The sequence below is a fragment of the Pseudophryne corroboree genome, chromosome 5, assembly GCF_028390025.1.
Source record: "Pseudophryne corroboree isolate aPseCor3 chromosome 5, aPseCor3.hap2, whole genome shotgun sequence".
NCBI lineage: Eukaryota > Metazoa > Chordata > Amphibia > Anura > Myobatrachidae > Pseudophryne > Pseudophryne corroboree.
In genome coordinates this window covers 117,163,263-117,183,016 of record NC_086448.1, presented here as the reverse complement: position 1 = coordinate 117,183,016, position 19,754 = coordinate 117,163,263, and the positions used below count along the sequence as shown (strand labels likewise).

The following is a 19,754-nucleotide window of genomic DNA, read 5'->3' as shown; positions in this document are numbered from 1 at the left end:
ATACTATAAACATATAGTAACTGGTTGCCATGGGCAACTTCTCCACTGGCTCACTTCTCCACTTTTATCACTGCTTAGTACATGTCCTCCTAAGCAACAGAGCACAAACATACTGCAGTTACTTTAAGAATATAGATTAGAACATCTATGAAACATTGCGGCATAGCAGTGGCAGACAGGATGGCAGTTTAATAAACTATATGACCCTATAGAAAAAATGTTTTCAAAAGCAGAGGCCCCAGGGCAGTACAGGAAAATGAAGGTGGAGTATGTATAGTCAGGCAAGTAAAGGATTGATTGATTGATTGATTGATTGATTGATTCAAATTGATTAAGTTGTTGATTAATTTAGAAAATTAAATGAAGTTAAAAGAAAATTACAACTATCTGTTTTGAAACAATTGAGAAAAGGCCATAAAAGAATATAATGTTAATAGCCAAAGATTCCTGACAAGGGTTGAAAAAGGAGCCAAGAAAATGAATACTTGTATTGCGCAGCTGCAAACAGCAAATCAACCTATCTACACTACAATATTAGTAGTCTGACCTGCTGGCCATACTGCCCCTCCCCTTCTTAATTAAGTAACACACCTCTGTAGTTAATTTATGATGTGCACAAGAGGGCCTGAGTATGAGGGATTATGCCATGTTTTTCCTCATAAATCTAGTCCACAATTGGTGCAAAATGGAATTGTCCTTAGCAACCCCCCATCACCACACAACACTGGCCACACCCACCAGCATTGGTCACAGCTCCTCCCCTTCTCACAATAGGTAATATTCAGACCCTGGCCCATGTAATCCTTAATCCGGTCCTGCAACCAGGTGTTAGCTATGAGGAAACCGAATGATTGCAGTATGAATTATGTAGTTAAACCTCTAGGATGAAAGCTGATCACATGACTTAGCCTGCCTATGGTCTGGCAAAGGTGTGTCTGTGTTGGGTTTTATTTAAAGGCTTGGACTGTGGGCCAAAGCCTCTTAGTTTCAGTCTTCCCATCCTCCCTCCATTATATATTTTTTGTCGGTTGGTAAATAATCGTTGGCTAGTTTGCGGCAGGGAAGAACAGCACCTCACAAGTCTGGGTGCAGTCATTTCATTTTGGGTGCGCTCCCTACACTGACTGGTTAGTTGGCTGTATCACCCTGGCGGGGGCAACGTCATTGCCCCAACGAGCAGTCAAGTTAGAAGGTCGAGTGGATGCCCTTTTGTTGTGTTATAGTTGAACTGGGCACCTTTTGTGGTATCCACCTAAAATGCACGTTGTTGGTTTTTATTGTGGATTCATTGTGCTGACTCTGGCTGGGAGGCATTTGATATGCTGGCTATTTGGATCCCGGCGCTCACCATACCGACACTGGAATCCCGACAGCCGGCATACCAACAACTATTCTCCCTCTTCGGGTGTCCACGACACCCCTGGAGGGAGAATAAATATGCGCGCCACCGTGCCCGCAAGGATCTCTTTTGCGCTCACCCCGCTGCCTGCATGCCAGCGGCAAAACGTACTAGACCCCTCTGGTTGTCCTTTCTTTGCCACCATGCTTTCCCTTACATATATATTTAACTAAATAAACAGCTAATAGTTCTACCGACCTAAGTCCCTGTGGCCTTATTGATGAGTTTGATAATGATGATGATTACTATTATTATTATATTTGTTGTTAAGTGATTTGTACAGATGACACACCTCATCCAATAGAAGGTTTATGTATGTTCCCCTCATGTTTGTGGAATCCACTCTGCGGTTTCCAAAGATGTGCCTCTAAGCTAACTGTCTTCTGGCTAAACCGTCTCTGCTGTGTTCTTTGTGTGTCTGTGGTAGGGGAAGTTAGAGTTGAAGTTTTACTAGTGAAAGGCCTGATATGAATGAATAGTTGTCTTATTGTACAAAGCTGCAGAACAGGGAAGTGATACTTACACAAAAGGATAGTTATAATGATAACAAGTCCATTTAAAAAGGTACTGTAACGCTGACTCCAAGCCTGGTTACATGACCGAATAAACATTGACATCACAGTACATACTGTGTAATAGCGTCTGCTATCAAGTTACACAATGCTGAATGCAGTAAATCCACAAATGCGAGCTGCGGTCTGTAGGATTAGGACCACGCACCAATACCTCATTATTCTTTCATGTGTAACAAGATCTAACATTATATAATCAACTGCAATAAATGAGGCATTGTGACATGCCAAAAAGAAACGTCAAGCCTATAAAACGTATACAAATAAAAGGGCTATTGATGGCACATCTAGATAAACTGGACATTTTTAATTATTATGTCAACCAATATACTAAGGAAGAACTATTATGCTCACCTTGAACTACATTCTAGAGTTGATGATTAACAAAAGCTATTTCCGAAGTTTGTAAAAGACTGTGGCCCAGATTTATCAAGCATTGGAGAGTGCTAAATTGCACAATAATAAAGTACTAACCAACCAGCTCCTAGCTGCCATGTTACAGACTGTGTTTAAAAAATGACAGTTAGGAGCTGATTGGTTGGTACTTTATCATCATGCTATTTATCACTCTCCAAAGCTTGAGAAATCTTGTCCTGTGCATTCGCTTTAATTTTTGGTTTGACCTCTGTACATGAGTGCAGCCAGATTGCACACGTACCATAGCCGGCAGAAGACTGATTGGAAGACACACTATATGGATCCTGCTCACCTTTGTGCAACACTTTGCTACAGGTGTTACAACCTGACAACAGCCGTGACTACACGGTACTGCGGGCAAATTCAATTGCATTCTTCTTTTTACTGTGGCCCTGTGCTCTCCACAAGAATTGAGCCAGCGGATTGTAAAACAGTAATTCAATAACTTAAAACTGTAAAAGTAAAAACTGCATTTGGATGCAATAATACAAATGTTTCCTTTAAATTAAATGTACAAGTAATAACTATACTTCTGTGGTTGCAGCAGGCTGCAACATATTCCTCCTCAGTAAATGGAAGTAACGTTACTAAGTACTTTCTAAAGATATAACTTACAGATGTTTTAATAAATATGAATGACACATGTAATTGGACTATTGATTGTTTATATGTAAAGTGGTTGCCCACTATTGGGCATATTTTTAAAGGGGTTGACCACTATTGGGTACATTTTATCCTAATCCCAATATAAGGTAGAACGTTAGTGGCGGAAATCTCAGAATCCAAGTGACTTTCTCACATATAAGACTACCTACCACTCCTATCGTCAGGCCCTGGACACTGCCAAACAAACATATTTCCAATCTCTCATCTCTTATCATGCCACCAACCCCAAACAACTTTTTAATACATTTAAATCACTTCTTTACCCTCCCTCACCTCCCCCACTAGCTACTATCAGTGCACAAGAACTTGCTTCCTACTTCAAGGATAAGATTGATAAAATCCGAGATGAAATGGTATGCTCTAACTCAGCCAGTGACCTGCTCAAATCCCTATCTGAACCCTCTGGCACTTTCTCTTCATTTGATCCCACAAGTGAAGATGAAGTATCAACACTCTTTTCATCCTCCTACTCCACTACCTCTCCTCTTGATCCTATACCCTCACAGGTCAGCAAAAGTTTGTCTCCTGTGCTTATCCCAACCTTAACTAAAATCTATAATCTCTCTCTCTCTACTGGCATCTTTCCATCTCTGTTTAAACATGCAGTAATTACTCCCATTCTGAAAAAACACAACTCTGACCCAAACACACACTCTAACTACCGTCCCATTTCTCAGCTACCCAGTCCCTCCAAGCTACTTGAGAGACTTGCCTACACTCGCCTTACACACTTTCTTAACTCCCACAACTTACTGGACCCACTTCAGTCAGGCTTTCGTGCCCAACACTCCACGGAGACGGCACTGACCAAAGTAGTGAATGATCTGGTCACTGCTAGATCAAAAGGCCATTACACACTACTTATTCTTCTAGATCTCTCTGCTGATTTTGACACTGTTGACCACTCTCTTCTCATACAAACACTAGAGTCCCTAGGTCATCAGGACACAGCCCTTACTTGGTTCTCATCCTACCTATCTAATAGATCTTTCAGTGTTCGCTTCCCTGATTCTATCTCCTCTTCTCTACCTCTATCAGTTGGAGTACCACAAGGCTCAGTCTTAGGTCCTCTGCTTTTCTCAATCTATACCTCCTCTCTTGGTAAACTAATCAGCTCCTTCAGATTTCAGTATCATTTGTACGCTGATGATACTCAAATCTACCTATCCTCCCCAGATTTATCACCATCTGTATTGGCTCGTGTCACTGGATGCCTGTCTGCCATTTCATCTTGGATGTCATCTCGCCATCTCAAACTCAACATTTCCAAAACAGAATTAATTATTTTCCCACCAGCTAAGGGTAGTTACCAACCTGATATTGCCATAACTGTTGACAATGCAACTATCCACCCTACCCCACAAGCTCGCTGCCTAGGTGTCATCCTTGACTCTGAACTGTCGTTTGTTCCACACATTCAATCTGTTGCATGCACCTTAAAAACATATCCAAAATACGCCCTTATCTTACACAAGACACTGCAAAAACTCGGATCCATGCACTCATCATCTCCCGCATTGATTATTGTATTAGTCTCCTTACTGGTCTTCCCAAACATAGGCTCTCACCACTTCAATCCATTTTAAATGCAGCTGCGAGGCTAATCTTCCTCGCCAGACGTTCTTCGTCTGCTGATCCGCTCTGTCAGTCCCTCCATTGGTTACCGGTATTCTACCGTGTCAAATATAAAATACTTTTACTTACATACAAGGCTACTACCCAAACTGCACCATCATACATCTCCTCACTCATCTCAAAATATCTCCCTACCAGACCCCTCCGCTCTGCACAAGATCTGCGTCTCTCATCCAGATGTATTACCTGTTCCCACTCAAAATTACAGGACTTTACCCGGGCTTCACCCACTCTGTGGAATGCCCTCCCACGCACAATAAGACTCTCCACTAGTCTTCACACCTTTAAACGTTCCCTGAAAACTCATCTCTTCAGACAAGCCTACCAAATTCCAGACCCACACACATAACCTTCAATGCTTCCCTGTCCAGTTACATTCCCTCTGCACAGTCCCCATAACCTCACATTTTGTCTTCCAACATTGGGGTAAATTTACTAAGGTCCCGATTTTGACCGAGATGCCGTTTTTTCATCAAAGTGTCATCTCGGTAATTTACTAAGCAATAATCACGGCAGTGATGAGGGCATTCGTAATTTTTTGCAAGTCCAAGAAAAAAATTACGAATGAATACACCATCGGTCAAAACGCGGCTGTTTAAGTATGAATCTCGGTAATTTACTAAGAAGTGCAAAGCAAAAAAAAAAAAAACACTGCCGTGAAAAATTACAACTCGTAAAAAAGTGCTAAAAAAAAACAGACCTGCTTTTTTTCCCCGTGATTGGATAGGCATGCAGGGATCCATGAGATCCGTGCATGTATATCAGTGGGAAGGGGTGGGAAAGTTGTTATTTTATAAAAAAAAATTGCGTGGGGTCCCCCCTCCTAAGCATAACCAGCCTCGGGCTCTTTGAGCCGATCCTGGTTGCAGAAATATGGGGAAAAAATTGACAGGGGTTCCCCCATATTTAAGCAACCAGCATCGGGCTCTGCGCCTGGTCCTGGTTCCAAAAATACGGGGGACAAAAAGAGTAGGGGTCCCCCGTATTTTTAAAACCAGCACCGGGCTCTACTAGCTGGACAGATAATGCCACAGCCGGGGGTCACTTTGATATAGTGCCCTGCGGCCGTGGCATCAAAAATCCAACTAGTAGTCACCCCTGGCCTGGGTACCCTGGGGGAGTGGGGACCCCTTCAAACAAGGGGTCCCCCCCCCAGCCACCCAAGGGCCAGGGGTGAAGCCCGAGGCTGTCCCCCCCCCATCCAATGGGCTGCGGATGGGGAGGCTGATAGCCTTTTGTGATAATGAAAAGATATTGTTTTTAGTAGCAGTACTACAAGGCCCAGCAAGCCTCCCACGCATGCTGGTACTTGGAGAACCACAAGTACCAGCATGCGACGGAAAAACGGGCCCGCTGGTACCTGTAGTACTACTACTAAAAAAATACCCAAAAAAAGACAACACACACACACCGTGAAAGTAAATATTTATTACATACATGCACACAAACATACATACATACTTACCTTATGTTCACACGCAGGTCGGTCCTCTTCTCCAGTAGAATCCAAGGGGTACCTGTTGAATAAATTCTACTCACCAGATCCCGGGTCCCAGGGTCCTCGGGGCATCCATTTGTAATCCACGTACTTGCATAAAATAAGAAAACCTAAAGCCGAGCCACGAACTGAAAGGGGCCCCATGTTTTCACATGGGACTCCTTTCCCCGAATGCCAGAAACCCACTCTGACTGATGTCTAAGTGGGTTTCTTCAGCCAATCAGGGAGTGCCACGTTGTAGCACCCTCCTGATCGGCTGTGTGCTCCTGTACTGTCTGACAGGCGGCACACGGCAGTGTTACAATGTAGCGCCTATGCGCTCCATTGTAACCAATGGTGGGAACTTTCTGCCCTGCGGTTGACCTAAAGTGACGTCGGAACAAAAGAAAAACCCGAATACGGCAGTTTAGTAAATCCGTCGTAACAAATTCAAAAAGTTGCAGTTTTACACTTTCGATGTCATTCGTGATTGAACTTTGACCTGAAACGGGAAAATACGAATGTTAGTAAATTTACCCCATTGCTGGGTGATCATATCATACAACCCACTAAGAACCTAGCAATCTGGGGAAACATTGGCCCTCATTCCGAGTTGTTCGCTCGGTAAAAATCTTCGCATCGCAGCGATTTTCCGCTTAATGCGCATGCGCAATGTCCGCACTGCGACTGCGCCAAGTAAATTTGCTATGCACTTAGTAATTTTACTCACGGCTTTTTCATCGTTCTGGCGATCGTAATGTGATTGACAGGAAATGGGTGTTACTGGGCGGAAACAGGCCGTTTTATGGGCGTGTGGGAAAAAACGCTACCGTTTCCGGAAAAAACGCAGGAGTGGCCGGAGAAACGGAGGAGTGTCTGGACGAACGCTGGGAGTGTTTGTGACGTCAAACCAGGAACGACAAGCACTGAACTGATCGCAGATGCCGAGTAAGTCTGAAGCTACTCAGAAACTGCTAAGTAGTTTGTAATCGCAATATTGCGAATACATCGTTCGCAATTTTAAGAAGCTAAGATTCACTCCCAGTAGGCGGCGGCTTAGCGTGTGTAACTCTGCTAAAATCGCCTTGCGAGCGATCAACTCGGAATGAGGGCCATTATGTAACAGGTTGCATCTATCCTTGTGTATCAATACCTATTTCCCTATAGATTGTAAGCTTGCGAGCAGGGCCTTCCTACCGCTATGTCTGTCTTTGCCCTGTTTTGTTCTATAACTGTTGTTCTAAGTGTAAAGCGCAACGGAATATGCTGCGCTATATAAGAAACTGCTAATAAATAAATAAATAATAAATAAATAAATCCCATCCATGGTCGCCCTTTGGTAGGGTTAACTCCAGGACATCCAATGTTATTTCCATGCAACTTGTAATAGACCACACCTGACAGCAAAGAGAAGTGGGAACCATCCGGCACAGTGGAGTCATCCTACCCTTGCTATCCATGCATCTTATGACAGGAAAGGGCAGTGTGTGTAAACTATGATTGGACTACTGACCATGTCCAATTGGATGATGCATACACAATACACTTAGAATCGGGGGAAACTGAACTATCCACCCCATCACACTACCAGTGGCATCTTCTCCCTGAATGTCAATTTTGCTGTGCCAGCACTTTTTTTGCAAACCATGCCGGAGGTTTTGGCAGAGGGAATGCCACCTGAATATAACCAGCATATAGTTTCCACTTGTGAACAATCCTACATGTAATCTGCCACAGAAAGTGGACATGCTTAATACAGTTAAGGGTAGATGTGCAGTGCTTCTCTATCTTGCATTCCTCTGAAATATAACAGCAGAAGACCGACATAAGCCTAAGAGGGAATTTTATCTCCATGTTTCACACATGAAAATGTTTTATGTTTTTTTTTAAACCTGTAAACTTCTTTAATCATCACTTTAAAACATTTATACTATGGTCACCCCCATATATTCTAGGGAGAACTCGATTTGTAGACACCGGCAAGATTTTGAGCAATACAGCCGCCAGAGTTGAAGCGCCAATTTGTTTTATGGCGAAATCAACCTTGTTTTTCCTTAAAACAAATTTGCCTTTTTTGCATCAACTATTCCCCAATGTCTCTCGGTTGTGCTGCCACCAATGTGGCCAGGTAGGCACCTTCTTCTATGTTTGGTGGGCCTGTCCACAGATAGCTCCCTATTGGGCTATGTTAGATCCCTCAAAACCTCAGTTGCACCCACACAACCCCCCCCCCCCCTTCCCCTTCCTCCCTGGCCTTGCTAATTTAGGGTGCCCCAGTTTGCCCGTTATTTAGACAGGTCAACAAACTGATCATGCACATCTCTTGTACGGCTAAATACCAGATCACTATGGATTGAAAGCAGCCCTCTCCACCCCCTTGCCAGGTACTAATGTCCAGGATATGGTACATGCTGAAATATATAGCCAGCATCCAAACGTAGCTACTCGTCCTCTTCACCTGACCTATACAATTATCTCTGTCCAACCTCCGGTCTCTGCCTTCATCTCTTTCTCTTTTTTTTTCTTCTTTTCTGCTTCAGCTTCTTTCTTCTTTTCTACTCCAGCTCATGCTCCCTCCCCTTCCCCCTTTCTTCTTTTCCATTTTCGATTGACATGCCTATCTTTTGACCATCCCTTTGTTTATCCTTGTTCCTATCCCTACCCACCATATCAGTTTCAAGAATGGATGCTTGCTGTGGACAGTATTAACACCTGTGTTTTCTTCCCCATGTTCCCTATAATCTATTTTTTATTGATTTACATTGCATGCATACAGTTTTACGTGTCTTTATTGCTTATATTTCCACTGATAATGTCCATGTGGAACTGTCTGTAAATTATTTATTATGTATCTCTCAATAAAAATGTTGTGATTCAATAAAAAAAAAAAACAATAAAACTAATTGCCGTATTAAATCTAGCAACTGTATTATCAAAATTGCACTGGTTTCGGTAAATAACCGGTTAGTGTGGCCAATTCTGGGATTGGTGGGATCCCGGGATGTTGACCTAAAATTGTCTGGATTGAATCCCGGGATTGGAGCTTCCAATCCTGGGAGTTTGGGATTGCCTAGATAACGTTATTTTTAAAACCCAGGCAGTGCTGAGCACCTTCAGCAGACGCTGCTCGGATCCCTCCACCCCCACGCTGCCGGCTGGACCAGCATTACACCACATACCACGCCGCCAGCCCTCCCACAGCCAACCTTGCCGCCCACCCGGCCACCCAGAGAGGAGGGTGAATCACTATGGGGGCTGGCCTGGGGGCATTAATTAATACATATTTTTTTTCACTAACCCAATCCCGGGATTGATCGTTTTGCAATCCCGAATCCCGGGATTGAAAACACGGCTCGTGGTTGTCCACCCTATCACCAGTTTTTATTGTACATTTGGCCTTTTATATTTGTTTTTAGGGTTATGACTAATGCTGTCTGGTATGCTGAGGGGCTAGGTAGACAAATTGCTATCTGATTATCTGTGTACAAGAAATTCCTTAGTAGAACTAATATTTCAAGTAGTTATATCCAAGTTAAATTAGAATTAAATGTTATGTGATTTCAAACTTTCAGCAGCAATACTGGTCAGTCACTAAATAGTGCAGATCAGATTAACATGATAATGAATGGTAGAAAGAATGCTAAAAATAAATAATGCATGAAAAGCAATTATTCTAAATTCATAAAACTATATTAGTCTCATAGCTTCACATTTCTGTATTTGTTCATTACAAAATGAACCATATAAACAACAGAATTTAAAAGTATGCTTAATCATTGTTCCCAAATATTAATGTGATTATACCCGCCAGCTGGCCAGGCTGTTTAGCATATGAATGTTCTGCCGCCTGCTTTTACAACACTCCATGAAAGTAAAATTTTTGTCTTGTAGGAACTAAATTACTTAAGTTCTGTAGAGTTTAGCAGCAGGCACAAAATAGATGAAGAATGGTTAGAAAACGTATATGGACCCCACATTTTTCTCCCAAGCAATTTGGGAAAAGTACAACACCCGCTCTTCTCCTGCACTATGTGGTACCTTATCTGCTTTTGATCCCACAAATGAAAAAGAAGTATCTACTCTCCTAATTATCCTGTCCCTCTGCAACTTGACCACTTAACTCTATCTCCTCACAAATCAGTTGTTTGTGGTCTCTGATGCTCACCCCACTGGTATTTTTCCAACATTATTCTAGTATATGGTATTTACTTACATTATTTAATTACATTCCAAATAATACAAATTCTAGCACAAATTCTGACATAGTCAGCTTTCAGCTCCAATGCTCCTTCAAGTCTTATGAAAGTCTTGACTACATTCTTCTCAAACATCTTCTATTGTCACACAATCTACTAGATCTTCATCAGTCAGACTTTCTTTCTCAATAGTCCACAGAGACCATTACTGAATAGGGTGGTCAATGATTTGGGTCTAATTGCCATTACTCACTTCTAATTCTCTTGGACCTCTCTGGTGCCTTTGACACGGTTGACCACTCATTTCTCATACAAATACTCCCTTGTTCTTTAAGACACTGCCTTATCCTTGTTCTCATCCCACTTGTCAAATCAGTCCTTCAGAATTTCTGTTTATGGTTTCACCTCCTCTCTGCTTCATTTGTCAGTTGGGGGTACACAAGGCTCATTGCTAGGCCGTTTACTATTCCCTATCTATACCAATGTTCGTGGGAACTAATAAGCTCCATTGGATTTCAGTCTCATCCAGGGTCGGACTGGCCCACAGGGGTACAGGGGAAACCACCGGTAGGCCCCACTGCCTGAGGGCCCACTCCTTCCTCTAGGGATCAGGTTCCAGACTGTGCACTTGTATTATACATGGTAGATATGTATCATTACACTGCACTAAACTATTGTGTATTTCAAACCTCTGTGGAGGCTGGCCACACCCCCTTTGTAGGCTGGCCACACCCCTAAGTATGGGCCCCTATCACTGCATTCCCCCGGTGGGCCCTTCATGCCCCAGTCCGACACTGGTCTCATCTCTATGCTAATTATATGCTATGCTCATCTCTATGGTCAGTCTCATCTCTACGCTCACGACCCCCAAATCTATCATCATCATCACATCTCACACCATCTTTGTAGCCCATGTAGAGAAATGTCCCTCTGTCATTTCATTTTGGATGAACTCCCACCACTTCAAACTCAATCTTTCAATAACCAAGTTAATAATATTCCAAGCATTCAACAGAAGTTGTCTACCTGATATCTCTATATCTGTGGGCAACACAACAGTAAACTCTAGCCTTAAAGATCACTGCTCACAAGTGTCAAACTTAACTCAGTACTGTCCTTTCCTCTCTAAATCCAGTACGTATGCAAATCCTATTACTGACAGCGATTAAACATATCACAATACCCATGTATCTCATACAATAGCAATAGCCTCCTTGATGGTCTTCCCCTAGTGATATTTTTACTCTTTTTCTTGCAAAACGTTCTTCTTCTGATGCTCCGCTCTGTCAGTGCCTACACTGGTTGCCTGTATTTTACTGAATCAAATATAAAACACTTCTACTAACAAACCAAACCAATGAGTAGAACTGCACCAACATTCAGCTCTTCCATTGTCTATAAATGTCTCCAGCTCAGTCCATTCGCTCTGCCCAAGAATTGCATCACTCGTCCACATTCATTACCTCCTCCCATTCCTGATTAATGACTTTGTACTGGCTGCACCCTTTCAGTGCAATGTCCACGTTCACACATCAAGATATTCCCCTCCAAACCATCAAACACTTACTAAACACTCATCTCTTTAGGAGGCTTACCAAATTCCTGAGCCACATCCTTAGCCTCTCTATACTACTCTTACAGATGACCAACACACTACACAGTTCACACAAACTTATGTTTATTTTCTTTCAATAACCATATAACCTCTGACCCATGGCGGGATCACATAGCCCAACTACACACATTATTATCGGAGTTCATTGTATTTGTCACCAATATTTACTGCACATATAAAGCAAGAGGATATAAATAGCCAGTGAGCATGACCAAACCAATCAGCATTACACAGATATATAGTGTAACCTATGAAATACCTGATCTCTCAGACGTTCCTGGTGACCCATTATTGCAGTGGCATGATGAGGGTATTTGTATTTGAGATGTTCCAGAAAGGCTTCCCTCTTTCTGTCCATGTCTGACGTCTGCATTCCCAGAATCTCTTTGGAACTGCGTGGCCCGCCTACTGTGTGTCTCCGGGGGATATTCCGTCCAATCTTGGATGGGATGTGACTGTTTCCATTAGACAAAATCTCTTTAGACTTGTGGTATTCTGCATCATCTAATGAGCCGCCATACATATTATTTTTTGTCTGGCCTGAAAAATATAATAACAGAGGGTAAAATATTACAATACATCAGGTGACATCAAATGTAAATAATTGCTACATATACATCACACAAAAAAAACTGAGTACAGTGGTATCGTTTGTTAAGAAAATATTAAATGGAAGGACTGGGTCAGGTAAGGGATGGTTTTGCCTGTGGATGGGTGAGGTTTTATTTACACATTATTATTATTATTATTATTATTATTATTATTATTATTATTATTATATAGCCACATTTTTTAAGGTGATAGGATAAAAAGTCTTGCAAACTTTATTTTCTATGTTAAGGGACAGATTTAACAATGAGTGATTGTCTTGTTATCACTCGTTACTAATCTTAAATGGTGCTCCAACCAATCAGTTCCTAGTAACTGTCATATGTTTGAAAAATGTCAGTTATGAGCTGATTGGTTGGAGCATCATTTAAGATTAGTAACGAGTGATAACAAGAATATCACTCGTTGTTAAATCTTCCCCTAAATTTGGCTTGTTTAAAAAAACTAAACTCCTAGGATTACCCAATTAAGAAGAGAATCTTTCTTGTGACCCCGCCTCAACTCATTTAATCAGGCTGCTGATTTGCTGGGGAGCTTTTATAAATAAAAGAGCAAAAGATCCAACTAACACACTTACACACTTAAAGGTGCATACACACTAGAGATGAGCGCCTGAAATTTTTCGGGTTTTGTGTTTTGGTTTTGGGTTCGGTTCCGCGGCCGTGTTTTGGGTTCGACCGCGTTTTGGCAAAACCTCACCGAATTTTTTTTGTCGGATTCGGGTGTTTTTTTCAAAAAACCCTAAAAAACAGCTTAAATCATAGAATTTGGGGGTCATTTTGATCCCATATTATTATTAACCTCAAAAACCATAATTTCCACTCATTTTCAGTCTATTCTGAATACCTCACACCTCACAATATTATTTTTAGTCCTAAAATTTGCACCGAGGTCGCTGGATGACTAAGCTAAGCGACCCTAGTGGCCGACACAAACACCTGGCCCATCTAGGAGTGGCACTGCAGTGTCACGCAGGATGTCCCTTCCAAAAAACCCTCCCCAAACAGCACATGACGCAAAGAAAAAAAGAGGCGCAATGAGGTAGCTGTGTGAGTAAGATTAGCGACCCTAGTGGCCGACACAAACACCGGGCCCATCTAGGAGTGGCACTGCAGTGTCACGCAGGATGGCCCTTCCAAAAAACCCTCCCCAAACAGCACATGACGCAAAGAAAAAAAGAGGCGCAATGAGGTAGCTGTGTGAGTAAGATTAGCGACCCTAGTGGCCGACACAAACACCGGGCCCATTTAGGAGTGGCACTGCAGTGTCACGCAGGATGTCCCTTCCAAAAAACCCTCCCCAAACAGCACATGACGCAAAGAAAAAAAGAGGCGCAATGAGGTAGCTGTGTGAGTAAGATTAGCGACCCTAGTGGCCGACACAAACACCGGGCCCATCTAGGAGTGGCACTGCAGTGTCACGCAGGATGGCCCTTCCAAAAAACACTCCCCAAACAGCACATGACGCAAAGAAAAAAAGAGGCGCAATGAGGTAGCTGACTGTGTGAGTAAGATAAGCGACCCTAGTGGCCGACACAAACACCGGGCCCATTTAGGAGTGGCACTGCAGTGTCACGCAGGATGTCCCTTCCAAAAAACCCTCCCCAAACAGCACATGACGCAAAGAAAAAGAAAAGAAAAAAGAGGTGCAAGATGGAATTGTCCTTGGGCCCTCCCACCCACCCTTATGTTGTATAAACAAAACAGGACATGCACACTTTAACCAACCCATCATTTCAGTGACAGGGTCTGCCACACGACTGTGACTGATATGACGGGTTGGTTTGGACCCCCCCCAAAAAAGAAGCAATTAATCTCTCCTTGCACAAACTGGCTCTACAGATCCAAGATGTCCACCTCATCATCATCCTCCGATATATCACCGTGTACATCCCCCTCCTCACAGATTATCAATTCGTCCCCACTGGAATCCACCATCTCAGCTCCCTGTGTACTTTGTGGAGGCAATTGCTGCTGGTCAATGTCTCCGCGGAGGAATTGATTATAATTCATTTTAATGAACATCATCTTCTCCACATTTTCTGGATGTAACCACGTACGCCGATTGCTGACAAGGTGAGCGGCGGCACTAAACACTCTTTCGGAGTACACACTTGTGGGAGGGCAACTTAGGTAGAATAAAGCCAGTTTGTGCAAGGGCCTCCAAATTGCCTCTTTTTCCTGCCAGTATAAGTACGGACTGTCTGACGTGCCTACTTGGATGCGGTCACTCATATAATCCTCCACCATTCTTTCAATGTTGAGAGAATCATATGCAGTGACAGTAGACGACATGTCCGTAATCGTTGTCAGGTCCTTCAGTCCGGACCAGATGTCAGCATCAGCAGTCGCTCCAGACTGCCCTGCATCACCGCCAGCGGGTGGGCTCGGAATTCTGAGCCTTTTCCTCGCACCCCCAGTTGCGGGAGAATGTGAAGGAGGAGATGTTGACAGGTCGCGTTCCGCTTGACTTGACAATTTTCTCACCAGCAGGTCTTTCAACCCCAGCAGACTTGTGTCTGCCGGAAAGAGAGATCCAAGGTAGGTTTTAAATCTAGGATCGAGCACGGTGGCCAAAATGTAGTGCTCTGATTTCAACAGATTGACCACCCGTGAATCCTTGTTAAGCGAATTAAGGGCTCCATCCACAAGTCCCACATGCCTAGCGGAATCGCTCCGTGTTAGCTCCTCCTTCAATGTCTCCAGCTTCTTCTGCAAAAGCCTGATGAGGGGAATGACCTGACTCAGGCTGGCAGTGTCTGAACTGACTTCACGTGTGGCAAGTTCAAAGGGCATCAGAACCTTGCACAACGTTGAAATCATTCTCCACTGCACTTGAGACAGGTGCATTCCACCTCCTATATCGTGCTCAATTGTATAGGCTTGAATGGCCTTTTGCTGCTCCTCCAACCTCTGAAGCATATAGAGGGTTGAATTCCACCTCGTTACCACTTCTTGCTTCAGATGATGGCAGGGCAGGTTCAGTAGTTTTTGGTGGTGCTCCAGTCTTCTGTACGTGGTGCCTGTACGCCGAAAGTGTCCCGCAATTCTTCTGGCCACCGACAGCATCTCTTGCATGCCCCTGTCGTTTTTTAAAAAATTCTGCACCACCAAATTCAAGGTATGTGCAAAACATGGGACGTGCTGGAATTTGCCCATATTTAATGCACACACAATATTGCTGGCGTTGTCCGATGCCACAAATCCACAGGAGAGTCCAATTGGGGTAAGCCATTCTGCGATGATCTTCCTCAGTTGCCGTAAGAGGTTTTCAGCTGTGTGCGTATTCTGGAAAGCGGTGATACAAAGCGTAGCCTGCCTAGGAAAGAGTTGGCGTTTGCGAGATGCTGCTACTGGTGCCGCCGCTGCTGTTCTTGCGGCGGGAGTCCATACATCTACCCAGTGGGCTGTCACAGTCATATAGTCCTGACCCTGCCCTGCTCCACTTGTCCACATGTCCGTGGTTAAGTGGACATTGGGTACAACTGCATTTTTTAGGACACTGGTGAGTCTTTTTCTGACGTCCGTGTACATTCTCGGTATCGCCTGCCTACAGAAGTGGAACCTAGATGGTATTTGGTAACGGGGGCACACTGCCTCAATAAATTGTCTAGTTCCCTGTGAACTAACGGCGGATACCGGACGCACGTCTAACACCAACATAGTTGTCAAGGACTCAGTTATCCGCTTTGCAACAGGATGACTGCTGTGATATTTCATCTTCCTCGCAAAGGACTGTTGGACAGTCAATTGCTTACTGGAAGTAGTACAAGTGGGCTTACGACTTCCCCTCTGGGATGACCATCGACTCCCAGCAGCAACAACAGCAGCGCCAGCAGCAGTAGGCGTTACACGCAAGGATGCATCGGAGGAATCCCAGGCAGGAGAGGACTCGTCAGAATTGCCAGTGACATGGCCTGCAGGACTATTGGCATTCCTGGGGAAGGAGGAAATTGACACTGAGGGAGTTGGTGGGGTGGTTTGCGTGAGCTTGGTTACAAGAGGAAGGGATTTACTGGTCAGTGGACTGCTTCCGCTGTCGGCCCAAGTTTTTGAACTTGTCACTGACTTATTATGAATGCGCTGCAGGTGACGTATAAGGGAGGATGTTCCGAGGTGGTTAACGTCCTTACCCCTACTTATTACAGCTTGACAAAGGGAACACACGGCTTGACACCTGTTGTCCGCATTTCTGGTGAAATACTTCCACACCGAAGAGCTGATTTTTTTGGTATTTTCACCAGGCATGTCAACGGCCCTATTCCTCCCACGGACAACAGGTGTCTCCCCGGGTGCCTGACTTAAACAAACCACCTCACCATCAGAATCCTCCTGGTCAATTTCCTCCCCAGCGCCAGCAACACCCATATCCTCCTCATCCTGGTGTACTTCAACACTGACATCTTCAATCTGACTATCAGGAACTGGACTGCGGGTGCTCCTTCCAGCACTTGCAGGGGGCGTGCAAATGGTGGAAGGCGCATGCTCTTCACGTCCAGTGTTGGGAAGGTCAGGCATCGCAACCGACACAATTGGACTCTCCTTGTGGATTTGGGATTTCGAAGAACGCACAGTTCTTTGCGGTGCTACTGCTTTTGCCAGCTTGAGTCTTTTCATTTTTCTAGCGAGAGGCTGAGTGCCTCCATCCTCATGTGAAGCTGAACCACTAGCCATGAACATAGGCCAGGGCCTCAGCCGTTCCTTGCCACTCCGTGTGGTAAATGGCATATTGGCAAGTTTACGCTTCTCCTCCGACAATTTTATTTTAGGTTTTGGAGTCCTTTTTTTACTGATATTTGGTGTTTTGGATTTGACATGCTCTGTACTATGACATTGGGCATCGGCCTTGGCAGACGACGTTGCTGGCATTTCATCGTCTCGGCCATGACTAGTGGCAGCAGCTTCAGCACGAGGTGGAAGTGGATCTTGATCTTTCCCTAATTTTGGAACCTCAACATTTTTGTTCTCCATATTTTAATAGGCACAACTAAAAGGCACCTCAGGTAAACAATGGAGATGGATGGATACTAGTATACAATTATGGATGGACTGCTGAGTGCCGACACAGAGGTAGCTACAGCCGTGGACTACCGTACTGTACTGTGTCTGCTGCTAATATAGACTGGTTGATAAAGAGATGTAGTAGTAGTAGTATGTATGTATAAAGAAGAAAAAAAAAAAAAAACACGGGTAGGTGGTATACAATTATGGATGGACTGCCCAGTGCCGACACAGAGGTAGCTACAGCCGTGGACTACCGTACTGTACTGTGTCTGCTGCTAATATAGACTGGTTGATAAAGAGATGTAGTAGTAGTAGTATGTATGTATAAAGAAGAAAGAAAAAAAAACCACGGGTAGGTGGTATACAATTATGGACGGACTGCCCAGTGCCGACACAGAGGTAGCTACAGCCGTGGACTACCGTACTGTACTGTGTCTGCTGCTAATATAGACTGGTTGATAAAGAGATGTAGTAGTAGTAGTATGTATGTATAAAGAAGAAAGAAAAAAAAACCACGGGTAGGTGGTATACAATTATGGACGGACTGCCCAGTGCCGACACAGAGGTAGCTACAGCCGTGGACTACCGTACTGTACTGTGTCTGCTGCTAATATAGACTGGTTGATAAAGAGATGTAGTAGTAGTAGTATGTATGTATAAAGAAGAAAGAAAAAAAAACCACGGGTAGGTGGTATACAATTATGGACGGACTGCCCAGTGCCGACACAGAGGTAGCTACAGCCGTGGACTACCGTACTGTACTGTGTCTGCTGCTAATATAGACTGGTTGATAAAGAGATGTAGTAGTAGTAGTATGTATGTATAAAGAAGAAAGAAAAAAAAACCACGGGTAGGTGGTATACAATTATGGACGGACTGCCCAGTGCCGACACAGAGGTAGCTACAGCCGTGGACTACCGTACTGTACTGTGTCTGCTGCTAATATAGACTGGTTGATAAAGAGATGTAGTAGTAGTAGTATGTATGTATAAAGAAGAAAGAAAAAAAAACCACGGGTAGGTGGTATACAATTATGGACGGACTGCCCAGTGCCGACACAGAGGTAGCTACAGCCGTGAACTACCGTACTGTGTCTGCTGCGACTGGATGATAAATAATGATATAAAAAATATATATATATCACTACTGCAGCCGGACAGGTATATATTATATAATGACGGACCTGCTGGACACTGTCTGTCAGCAGAATGAGTTTTTTATAGAATAAAAAAAAAAACACCACACAAGTGAAGTCACACGACGAGTGTTTAACTTTTTCAGGCAATCACAATATAGTATACTATACTACTAACTATACTGGTGGTCAGTGTGGTCAGGTCACTGGTCAGTCACACTGGCAGTGGCACTCCTGCAGCAAAAGTGTGCACTGTTTAATTTTAATAATAATATGTACTCCTGGCTCCTGCTATAACCTATAACTGGCACTGCAGTGCTCCCCAGTCTCCCCCACAATTATTAGATGTGTGAGCTGAGCACAGTCAGATATATACATAGATGATGCAGCACACTGGGCTGAGCAGTGCACACAGATATGGTATGTGACTGAGTCACTGTGTATCGTTTTTTTCAGGCAGAGAACGGATATATTAAATAAAACTGCACTGTCTGGTGGTCACTGTGGTCAGTCACTAGTAAACTCTGCACTCTCTACACAGTTCTACAGTACTCCTAATCTCCAGTAAATCAGGTCAATCTCTCTCTCTCTCTCTTCTAATCTAAATGGAGAGGACGCCAGCCACGTCCTCTCCCTATCAATCTCAATGTGAAAATGGCGGCGACGCGCGGCTCCTTATATAGAATCCGAGTCTCGCGATAGAATCCGAGCCTCGCGAGAATCCGACAGCGTCATGATGACGTTCGGGCGCGCTCGGGTTAACCGAGCAAGGCGGGAAGATCCGAGTCGCTCGGACCCGTGAAAAAAAACATGAAGTTCGTGCGGGTTCGGATTCAGAGAAACCGAACCCGCTCATCTCTAATACACACTGGGCGTTTTTGCCCAGCGTGTACACACAGCGATGATCGCTGACATCGTTGGGCTGAAAAGCGCTCAGTGCATACACACTGAGTGCTTTTCCCCACTGCCTAGCGATGTCAGCGAGGGTGAGCAGCTTTCCATAGCAGGAAGCTATGGAAAGCCGCTCACC

General features: G+C 44.0%; 1 protein-coding gene across 10 annotated transcripts in view; it reads right to left on the bottom strand.

The window, feature by feature from the left end:
* KIAA1217 (KIAA1217 ortholog) overlaps positions 1-19,754 on the bottom strand; it is a 1,254,604-nt gene that overhangs the window by 464,589 nt on the left and 770,261 nt on the right. For all 10 annotated transcript variants that reach the window (XM_063921607.1, XM_063921603.1, XM_063921600.1 and 7 more), the window contains one exon: positions 12,237-12,517. In XM_063921607.1, the coding sequence (XP_063777677.1) occupies positions 12,237-12,500 (264 nt within the window). In that variant the 5' untranslated portion in view covers positions 12,501-12,517. The remainder of the gene's footprint in view (positions 1-12,236; positions 12,518-19,754) is intronic.